The sequence below is a fragment of the Cydia pomonella genome, chromosome 26 (assembly GCF_033807575.1).
Source record: "Cydia pomonella isolate Wapato2018A chromosome 26, ilCydPomo1, whole genome shotgun sequence".
Taxonomy (NCBI): domain Eukaryota; kingdom Metazoa; phylum Arthropoda; class Insecta; order Lepidoptera; family Tortricidae; genus Cydia; species Cydia pomonella.
Genome location: NC_084728.1, coordinates 1854569 through 1866960, shown reverse-complemented (window position 1 = coordinate 1866960; position 12392 = coordinate 1854569). Strand labels below are relative to the sequence as shown.

Genomic DNA, 12392 nt, shown 5'->3' with positions numbered 1-12392 from the left:
AAATGGGGATGAATTATTTTTCGTTTCAACCCTATAGTGTGGGGTGTCATTGGATAGGTCTTTCAAAACGAATATGGGTCTAACAAAACTAATTTTTTATTAACGGAATATTTTCGGAAATAATCGGTCTGAAAGAAGAGAAATATAATATTTATTAATTCCCGCACCGAACACCCCGATGTATGGTCATACCTAAAACCTACGATAGAGATTCAAAAACATCTTCAAGCATAAACATAAACATAACGGTACAACGCATCCGCGCTATGCATTTTAATGTCAAAATAAATGATTGTATGGTTGCATGCTGTTTTATGTTCCTAGTGGGAATAGCCGGTGGAATTTTAAGTGCTTAGTAATTTACGTTAAAGATATTTGTTTGATAGCTTATACATAATTCAAATTAAATCAAAATAAATATTATATTTCAGACCAGCCACAGTAAATTTACTGCCATCTTTCGACACATAGTTAAAACTTAGAACGCTAAAAAGTGGCATAAAAGGTCACATAAAAAAGTGGCAAAAAAAAGAAACCTTTATTTATTGTATTCAATACACTCAGGCGCATGCAGCAACGCGTTGATGTCTTTCATACAGTTGTATGAAACTACATAGAATAGACATCATCGGGTGCCAGGTAGTAAATATATCATCAAAATAATAAAGTAAAATAAATTAAATTTTTAACCGACTTCAAAAAAGGAGGAGGTTCTCAATCCGACTGATTTTTTTTTTGTATGTATGGTACTCGATATTTCCGAGAATCGTTAACCGATTTTCAAATTATTTTTTAATAATCGAACGGGTATAACTCCGAGATGGTCCCGTTGGCACCAAGTCGGGGTCTGATGATGGGATCCTGGAGAAATCGAGGGAACTCTTCAAATGTTATAGGTACATGTATGGCGCTTTTGGTAATTTCTGAAGTCGGTTTTTTTTTTTGTTAAAAAGTTTTTTAAAAATCAGTTACATACATTTACATAAATTTTGTGGGTCATATTAGGCTAAGCATATCCCGTGACTCCACGTTTGCGCATTCTGTTAGGAGCGATTTCTGGGTTGGTTCCACAGTAAAATTTGCTCAGTATGACCTTAATTCACCCCGTAAATTATTGCGGGGGCCCATTTCTCGAACGGTTTTAGACTAATATTATTAGTCTTCGAACTATACACTAATAATAGTAGACTAATACCGTTCGAGAAATGGGCCCCAGGTGACTTAATAAACACCCTGTACTTTACCTAAAGGACAACTTTGTATATAGTAGTACATTTCAAACTTAATATTGAGTACAATTAATTCACAAATTCGCTTATTAATATGAAAATAAGATGTCAGACTTTCGTAGGTTCAAAATTAATGAGTGTTATTTTCTTATTGACAGAGTAATAATTATTTATTATTATTTTAGGAATCGGTCATGCATTATACATTAATAAATAAATAAATAAATAAATAAATATTATAGGACATTATTACACAAATTGACTAAGTCCCACAGTAAGCTCAATAAGGCTTGTGTTGAGGGTACTTAGATAACGATATATATAATATATAAATATTAATAATAATTAAATACATAGAAAACACCCATGACTCAGGAACAAATATCCATGCTCATCACACGAATAAATGTCCTTACCAGGATTTGAACCCGGAACCATCAGCTTCGTAGGCAGGGTCACTACCCACTAGGCCAAACCGGTCGTCATTGACTGACTAAGTCCCACGGTAAGCTCAAGAAGGCTTGTGTTGTGGGTACTCAGATAACGATATATATAATATATAAATACTTAAATACATAGAGAATATCCATGACTCAGTAACATAATGGTTAATAATAGACAGATAGTCTGCATGTGGCAATAACAGATGCTGCGAAATGGTGCATTTAGATTGCCTAGATTTGATTTTATTTATTTTATGATATTATTTATTATACTACTTTTTGTGTTGTCTTAATGTGCCATGTGTGTGTGTGTGTAAGTTATTTGTAAATTCTATGTCACTAACCCCAATAAATAATAAATAAATAAATATTATAGGACATTATTACACAAATTGACTAAGTCCCACAGTAAGGTCAATAAGGCTTGTGTTGAGGGTACTTAGACAACGATATATATAATATATTATAATTATAAATACTTAAATACATAGAAACACCCATGACTCAGAAACAAATATCCGTGTTCATCACACAAATATATGCTCTTACCAGGATTTGAACCCGGGACCATCGGCTTCATAGGCAGGCAGGGTCACTACCCACTAGGCCAGACCGGTCGTCAATAAATAAATTTTAAAATTCATTGTACTGTACTAACACTATATGGATCTCCCTAGATTCGATACAAATAAATAATTGAATTGAATTGGAACAAATATCTGTGCTCATCACACAAATAAATGCCCTTACCGGGGTTCGAACCCAGGACCATTGACTTCATAGGCAGGGTCACTACCCACTAGGCCAAATCGGTCGTCTTTCGATCACTACATATCTGTGTCCCTAGTGAAAAAGGGTACAAGTCTCTGGCAGCGCAGGTGTAAAGGGGTGTAAGTTCCACGTAACACTTATGCCCTTATACACCTAAACTGCCAGAGACTTGTACCCTTTTTCACTAGGGCCACAGATATATTGCATGCATATGATTTAAATAACTATTACATGCAATTTTACAATCGATGACATGAATTACACTTGGAGTAGAAACAAACACGGCATTGAGTAACATGGCAGACGATTTCACTACGTCCTCTCGCTCTGACTAGCGCTGTCTCGCTCTAGTCATTGACTTCGAGGGGTTTCCCACAATGCAGGAAACGTAAACCTTTTGAATGTGTGTTTAAAGATGGGTGTCAAGGTAAAAAGGTTGATGATTTCTGACTTATCTGTCCATACAAGGTGTAAAAAATAGTGGGGATCGTTTGCGACAAAAAAATCTGATTAGGTATAAGTTTTTGTCGCAAAAAAAATTTGAACTTTATTTGGAGGGTTGGCCGACTAGAATGACCTGTCTGAAAAAAAATATTTTTCGCGTCTAAACATTTTTTCTTCTACTTTCCTAAGAACATGATATCTAATATGCCCTTAAACGGGTCTACACTATTTTTGTTTTATTCTGTATGTCACAGCGATTTAACGAAATATGGAAGGTACCTATAATTTTACTTACTGTTTGTATTTTTATATATTTTTACTTAGGAGAGACATTTCATTTATATAAATAAATGAAAGTGAAAAAATAATTGTGCCAATTCATTTTTGAACCAGTCATACAAAAAATTTGAATATAAATAATATACGCTAAAAGTATTTGTGAATATAATTGATTGAGCCAGTAATGAGTATCAAAACAATTTATCTTGTTAAGAGCCCATCAACGTGCTCACTAGCGCCGCTGCTAAATAATTCTGATTATTTAAATTTAACAACAGATATTTAAAAAAGGGGGCCGCTATGTACTGTATTTTGTATTTAAGTACTTTTTGAATACATCATAATAGTTTTTACGTTTCTGGATTCGTCAACCTAGGCGTCCAAAGTTAAAACGGCCGTTTTTGTTTTGAGTTCATTGATCGACGAATCCAGCAACATAAAAACTAGTTTGATGTATTCAAAAGGTACTTAAATACAAAATACAGTACTAAGCGGCCCCCTTTTTTAAATATCTATCGTTAAATATAAACAATCACAATTATTTAGCAGTGGCGCTAGTGAGCACGTTGATGGGCTCTTAAAACGACTTCAATAAATTGTAGTCAATCATAAATTTGTACTTTAAAACCCTCGCAACGCTCTAAATTCCACATTTCCAACCACTTACACTCGTAATTCAATTTTGAAAATGTTCACTTTCTCAGGTATCAATATGAGGAAGTTATACAACAACTTTGACCCCTTGTAAAACAACCTTGTAAAGCCCTGATAAGCTACTTGCCACTTATCTGACGAATAAAGTCATCGTGGGCATTTTTCAATCTTCAAATAAGCTTAACTGGTAGATATAGTATTAAGTTTTGTAGGAAGTCTTATCTGGCAGTTAATTTATTTGTTAATTATACTCTGTATCTTAAGGTATTTGAATAAAAGTAAACAAACAATGTGTAAATTTTAGGTTAGATTTAATATTTATAGGTTAACCAACCAAATACAAAACCGTATGAATCTGTTACTGAACGACCTGACTTTAAACCTACATTATTTGATCATGTAATGTTTTCTACCCTCAACTGGCTTAAGGACCCATTTGAGGGTAGATTTTGTTTACCTTTTTTTAAATACCCAAAGATACAGAGTATAGCTATCCAATACTTTATACTTGGACATTATAAAACAGTCCCTAAACCTTCTAACCTTCACGAACTTATATTATTAGCTAACAAAGAAATTACTATACTCCGTTCTATCGTAAGCTATGTACGCAATATTATTTCCAAGCCATTTTAAACCTTACACCGACGAGTTAAGGTTGGGTTTAAGTGAAGCGTCTGTCACGGATGATAACCGCGTATGTAACATTTGGACGATTACAACGATTTGTACATTTTGAGGTAATTGTATAGAGTTACGCGGGAAAGTGAGGTAGCGTCCGTAGAACAGTCACGTATTCGTATTAGTACATTACTATAGAGGCCGAGAAACGTAGGGTTGCAGGCCAAGTAGATATATACCGGATAGAGATACGCGGCCGGCAACCCCGTTTCTCACCGAGATTTGTATAGTGCTTTTCTAAAACTTGCAATCAAAACAAAAAATGTAGTCAATTTGTTTTGTGGCGAACTACTCGGCTCGCCACTCTACCAGCGGTGCCCTACGCGCGTAAGTCCGCGCACCTGCGCGATGCGCCACCGCCGTTGCTTAGCAACGAATATGCACAACAAATCACCGTACCGTACCTAAATTTGTTGATGGTTGGATGCCAAGACGTTGTGTCACAATTTGACGTTAAAAAACAAAAGAAGGTTGCTTTACAGTCCTAGGTGTGTAAGGCAGTACGAAATTCCTTTACATATCATCTTTACTCATCGCACCTGATATGTAGTATTTCCGGACCTAATTTGACGTAAGTCATGTCATCATTTCATAGCAAGTTTGAGAAAAAGTTATTTATTTACTTCACTGGCTCAGTGACCCAAACAGGATCTTGGCCTCGGACACAAGAGAGCGCCACTCTGCCCTATCCTGCGCCACTTCACGCCAGTTGGGTATTCCGAGGGCAAACAGGTCTTTTAGGACTTCGTCACTCCAGCGGTATCTGGGACGCCCAGACGGACGTTTTCCACCCGGGTGCCCCACATACGCTCTTCTCACAGCACGATCCTCTCCCATCCTCTCTAGGTGACCGAGCCAGCGGAGTCGTGTGGCTTTGATCTCGCCAATTATTTTGGGCACCGCAACCAGTTCCTCTAGCTCCCTATACTTCCAATGCCTCCAAGTTCCATCTTCATCTCTGATAGGCCCCAGAATCTACCGCTAGTTTTTCCTCTCCGCCATTAAGAGCTGGCTCTCTTCTTTCTGAGTTAGCGTGAGTGAGTATAAGTTATTTAATATTAATTATCTACACACATATCATAAACTCTTTTGGCGACCGGTTTAGCCTAGTGGGTAGTGACCCTGCCTGCAAAGCTGATGGTCCCGGGTTCAAATCCTGGTAAGGGCATTTGTTCGTGTGATGAGCATGGATATTTGTTCCTGAGTCATGGGTGTTTTCTATGTATTTACGTATTTATATATTATATATATCGTTGTCTAAGTACCCTCAACACAAGCCTTATTGAGCTTACTGTGGGACTTAGTCAATTTGTGTAATAATGTCCTATAATATTTATTTATTTATTTAAACCCTCTATGATGCGTCCAAAACCGCACTTTACCGCTAGAATAAAAATAAACTGTTTTGTTCTTACCTTATATACACGGTGTAACGTGAGGAAATCAAAAGATTTTAACAGTGTATTCCTGATCATTTAGAGACTAAAATGTCATATAAACTTTTCTGGATTTCGCCTAGTTTCAGAGTTAATACTAATTAAGAAAATAACTTAAAATAAATATTGTAACTTAGTGCAAAACGCCTTTTTGATCGCGATGTTGCCATTATGGGGCGTAGTCTAAATATCCTTATGATATTTGTCAAAAAGTGACAAGTAACACAAAAACTAGGTTTTACAAAAACGAAATAATTCTATGTTAGTGCCAATTTTTACATAACATTATTTTTTTATGTTCAACACAACATTCAAAAAATTTAAAAAAGAATTTTTTTGGCGAAATTTACTTAAACTTATACTTATAACATTTTTGCCTTCTGGCCTCAGAAATGCGCCGTTAAAATCGTTCGGATTCCTAGTGTAACACCGTGTATAACATCAATTTGCTATTTATGAATACTTAATAATGTATAATAATAATATCGATATAGATTAAATAATGATTTTCAAATTTCGAACATTTCTGAAAAACAAATAATGTTGATCTGACCTCATTAGACGTTTTATTGTGTGTGTGATCATCAAATACCTTCCTTAACACTCGTAGAGAGCTTTTAAAATATATTTGTGTAAAAAAGTGGCTGTGACATAATCGGACAGACAGACGGACATGACGAATCTATAAGGGTTCCGTTTTTTGCCATTTGGCTACGGAACCCTAAAAAAGCAAGAAATGTGAAATGATCTTGTGATGATTTCATGAAACTCGCTTTCAGCTCGTTTTAGAAACATTTTAAGGGTTCCGTACCCAAAGGGTAAAACGGCACCCTATTACTAAAACTACGCTGTCCCTCCGTCTGTCACCAGGCTGTATCTCATGAACCGTGATAGTAGATAGATAGTATTTCTGTTGCCGCTATAACAACAAATACTGAAAGGTACGGAACCCTCGGTGGGCGAGTCCAACTCGCACTTGTCCGGTTAATTAAAAGGACCTATGATTATATGCATTGAAAGTTTATTTGCAAGTAACCCCCCCCCCCTAAACTATTATTGCTAGACATAATGACGCATGCGTGTGAGCATGTCATGCGCAAACGCCTGTTTTTCTCCCTAGTTGTGTCAAGAGAATCAACAGTTTTTGTTGGAAAAGGTCGGGGCTAGGTTAGTGAATGTTATACTCACTTATACGTAAGCAAATACACACAAATACAATGTCCTATATTCAATTCAATTTATTTACATCAGACATAATTAGTCCATAGAAATGTTAGTAACAAACAAGTCTTATTATATACGTTAGCAACTTACAGACCACTTAAAATACGGTATATACAATGCCTCTTGACTCCATGTGAATGGAATTCCAGTGCATCCAGACTGTACTAGCCGGGCACTGACGGCAGATTCAGGAGACTGTTGGTGCTCCAGCACGTGGCGCATCTGGGAAGCAGTTCGCTGGCGTATTATTGAGATAAAGCTGTCCACGCGTACCTCTGCGAACATACCTGAGGGCCTACCGCGAACCACGTTCGACGTGTTGCCTCCCTGTCACACTTACTTACGAATTTACAAGTGCCACAGAAAGGCAACACGTCGAACGTGTTTCGCGGTAGGCCCTCAGATGCGCTACAAAAGCGTGGTAGCCCCAACAGTAACCTGAATCTGTTGTTATACTGGACGCGCAGAGAATTAAATGTTTTCTTAGTATAGTCTGTCCACAGGCTGCATGTGTAAAAAAATATTCAGATGTAAAGACAAACAACACCACACCGAATCCAACGGAGAGTGACTCGAATGTCGGCTGCTTTTTCAGTTCGAATCCCTACTGCTTCTTTCCAATATGACCAGTAATGATACCCGTCAGTACTTCAGTAATCTCAAATGGCTGTACCTTTACCTTTCCGTCCAGTCTCTTCTTCCCATTCTCTCTATGGTTCCATCTCTTTTATCTTCTCGATGACTCCCTTCGTGTCGTTACATCCGCTGACATAGATTTAGTAGTATCTTTTAGGTGATTTTCACATTGGTTCCACACGCCCCGAGTGCGAGCGGGACACCGAAGTGCGGATACCTCAGTGTAATAACTGAGTTAGCGTATATGATTATGAAAGGACATCTCTGCATTTATTTATGTGTAATACCGTTATGTAAGATGGCTGACCGGATGCTGACTCATGACATGATTTCTTCTTAAGATCTTTCACAAAAACAGAATTGGTTAATAAGGATTTGGCCGTATTACAGTTTTGGGAACTGACATACTAGATTCTGTCTTAGTGCGCGTTGAAGGGTATTTCGTGTGGCATAAATCGAAAACTTTAACTTGACGTTGCTGTCAAGCACTAAATTTAACCATTCAGCTACCTACTGGATAAATATTTGACTGTACAGTACAGTCAGCTGCAAAAATATATATCGAGAGAATCGTCTCATAAATATGATACTACGCTCTTATTACACTGGAATAAGATACTTTTGAGTAAGATGTGTACACCCATATTTTTACACTTGACTGTACACCATCTATTGCAGTCATAAAATCTGTGGCTAGAATAATTGGCACTGCTTTTACGTCCTTTTTAGGGTTCCGTGGCAAAAAGCTACAACAAGAACCCTACGACTCTGTTGGTCCGTCCGTCTGTCACTACACCTCGAGAACTATGTAAGCTATCGATTTAAAATTTGGAATAGTTATGAAAATTTTATTTTGAAACTTGGAGAGACTTTACACCTCCAAATTTTATTAGTATTAGTACTCTGACATTGGGGACCTTTTACATCTCCAGATTGAATGTGTTTTTAACCATAGAGACTATTCATCTCTATTGTATTGTAGTAATTATTTATTTTAAGATTATTATAATGTAATGTTTACCCAGGTATTGGCTGTTGTATTTATAAATGTTGTTATGTATTATTCATGTCACTATATGATGTTACTATAAATGTTGTATTGACTTGTAAAAGAGCCCTTGAGGCCTACTTGCAGAATAAATTTTTGAATTTTGAATTTTAAAAACAGCTTCTTTAAAATAAAACATTTTTTTTTAATCGGTTCACATAATAAAAAGTATCCCAAATTAGTTAGGCAATTTACCGATAGTTGGCGCTGTTCAGATTTATGCTTCATATACTTCTGGTAAAAGGCTGTCATGTTTTTTGTTAGAGGAGATAATTGAGAGTTTGAACGGAACCCTCTGTGCCCTAGTTTTTTATATAGGTAGGCAATTAACAAGCTAAAGAATATCGTTCTTTTTAAAAGGCAATAGTTATTTGTGTCCCAAGGGAAGAAAAGTAGGAAATTGCGGGCCGTGTGGAAAATTGTTATCCGAGCTGAAGGCGAGGGTGGCAAACACGCGGGATGGAGTGTCCTACGTTTCCTCCCGTGGTGCGCAGACTATTTTTCTGCTCGAACGGATGCGGAAAGCGGCAACTTCGTTTAGCGCAGCGGGAGCAAAGTTGTCGCTTTCCGTCCGGAGGGCAGAAAAAATATATTTTTATTACCTCTAATTCATAAGACCACCCATAACATTCTAAAAAAGGTAGCCATTAAACATAAGCAAAGCCACGGCACTCACTATGTCCGGGTGTTGACGTCATACCCTTACTTTCGTTTGACCATCTGTATCGGATTTTAGACTCTACACATTGAAGTTAAAGTTCAAAATAAGATTGACATTTCGATGCACTGTTATTATATGATGTTGGTCCGAAAATTGTTTCTTTGACGTGAAATAAAGATTGATTTTACGGCTCGATTCGAAGAATGAGATACGATAACGATAAGTTCAGGTTTAGATAAGTTCTCATTTAGATATCGTTTGTATGTCGTATAATTGACAGAAGCTGCTCGATTCGGGCAACCAATGTAAGTTTGACGTTGGAAATATCGTAGATAGATCTTATTGGGATCACAGCGGAATCGAAATAAATGTCAATTTAAACATGTCGTTTAGTTATCGATCTTTTAAAGATCTTTCCAAGATCCTAAACGTATCTTATACATATATATATGCTGCATTGAGTGAATTGAGTGCAACATTTGTATAGTTTTATATTGTGCAATACTTATAGTTTAAATAAACTGTGCAAAGGCTGTCCATGGTAATCCTGCGTGGAAATGCTGCAAGCATCATGGGCACCTTCGCACCGGGGCGGGGAGGCGATGTATTTGTGTAAAATTTAATTTTAATATTTAAATAAATAGACAACAAAATACAGAGAAAACAAAAATTAAGTGAACATCACGAAACCCAACTCAGCATATTTATGCAACGATTAATACGTTTACATTAATAATTCCAATAAAAAAGGATTAGTTTTATAGTTATTTGGTTAACTCGAGCGAATCTATTTAGGAACTACCAATGCATATGTAATAGGAACTGTTTTACACGTACGTAAAACGCATGTAAATTTAATAGACCTGTTGTAAAACAAATAGCTATGTAATCGCGGATGTTTTATTTACTTATACATATTTTGTTTCATAATATTCTCCCTTTCTTAGGTTTCCCTATTCAATGAAATTTTATTACGTACTATGAATGGGTCATTGATTTTATCAATGGTCATTGTTTATTAGGTACATATTGTATATATTATAATGTAAAGACAGGACACATAATAAACAATATTATAGCTTACTATGTATTTCAACCACTTACCTACACTGAACATACTATAAAATACAAAAATAGAATATTTCCTCACGTACACAAATTAAAATGCTTATATTATATTCTTCTTCATCAACTTAATGATTCATACTTGGTATAATTATGTATGTATTAATATATGTATGTTTATTTGTATTAAGTATATGTGTAAGTTTATCAATATATAGTTTACATTCATCTATAGTCTTGGTTACAAATTCATTTACTTTAAAAGACACTGGACCTACTTAATCTTACTGGTTTAACCCATTGGTCGACTGGTAGAGAATGCCTTAAGGCATTAAGTCCGCCATTTGTACCCTCATGTATTGTGCAATAAAGATTAAATAAATATATTACACATAATCAAAGACGTATATAGTGTAAATGCTATTATTTATTTTAAAATCTATTTTCTATTAAATAATTGAATTTTTCTCTTTTTTAACTTTGTAGTACAGTTACAAAATTTTTTGTTCTTTTTTCTTTCTTCTTTAAATTCTCCAATTTAAGATTATATGAAATATGTAAAATAATAATAATAATAATAAAATGCTTTATTGCACACTACAAAAAAAAAAATGGTACAAAGTATGTAAAGGTATAAATATGTAGGTAACAACAGGCGGACTTATCGCTAAACAGCGATCTCTTCCAGACAACCTTCAGATAATAAAAATATGTAGATACGTAGTGTTAAAATAACAATTATATCTTCTTTTTTCTTAGTTAACTAAGTGTCAAAGCGTTACACATTTCTAGAAGTAATAAATACAGCATGCAGCAAGTTATTAAAATAAAATAATTAAAAAATGCACTTTTTTTCTAAAACACGCACGTCTCTGACGCTTTGTTACTACGCTTTAATACTGTTTCTTTTTTTTTAGTTTTTAGTCTCATTATTTGAGTGTTTCAAATACCCCACTTTTATGGACTTTTTTAGATATTAGCATCAGATTTTTCAGTTATCCTAAGACCCAGCAGCCATTTTGTAAAATGATTTATTAAAAAGTTCAAAATATGTACCTACTCGTAAAGTTCAGAATATGTACAAAATTTAGTACGCGGGGTCTCACGAAGTTATTTGGTTGAACGATAGCCTAAATTATTCCATCAAAATGCTACTGCTACTTTAAAAAAAGTGTCCAGGAAAATGACACATTCTGGCGACGAAAATGACGCATTCTGTCCACGAAAATGACATTTTGCAAAAACACTCAAATAATGAACCTTCCATGATTGACGTCATAATTCATATGATTCTTTTTTCGCACAGATGCCAACGACCACCGAGCTCTCGACATCCAAAGAATGGATTTTAAAAAACGAACACTCTCAAAACCCATGTTCGTTCAAACAGAAATAAAAAGGCCATACGTAAAACGAAACTACATTTCAAACGCAACTGACGCTCTGCCCAAATTTAAGCCAATCACAGACGAGCAGATGTCTCGAATGCGTGATATTTTAAAAGACATTAGTACAAAACCAGTGCCAGTATACAGTTCAATTAGAAAAGGTAGAATTTTGTCGACGGAACCGTCGAAAGTAGAACCTCAGAAAGAGGATAGACAGGATGAGAAAAATTGTTCGCAAGGCGGGACTTGCGAGTTTTTTTTCTACTGCTGGATGGTGGGTGGTTTGCTCGAGGGATCCTGTGGGGGATTGCTTAAAGGATGCTGCCACAGAGTTGCGAAGGCTGGGATCCTGGGGGTCCAGGATTCGAACAGCATTGAGTTTTCGGGCGAGAGTTACGGGCCTGTGATAAACGATGAAAGTAAGTTTTTTGGA

At 35.8% G+C, this 12392-nt stretch overlaps 1 protein-coding gene across 2 annotated transcripts in view; it reads left to right on the top strand.

The window, feature by feature from the left end:
• Positions 1-12392, top strand: part of LOC133532052 (serine protease 33) — an 87235-nt gene that overhangs the window by 24568 nt on the left and 50275 nt on the right. Inside the window, exon 2 of one of the 2 annotated variants that reach the window (XM_061870543.1) lies at positions 11878-12378. The exons of the other annotated variant lie outside the window; for it this stretch is intronic. Within the exon in view, the coding sequence (XP_061726527.1) occupies positions 11878-12378 (501 nt within the window). The remainder of the gene's footprint in view (positions 1-11877; positions 12379-12392) is intronic. 2 annotated transcript variants of the gene reach the window in all.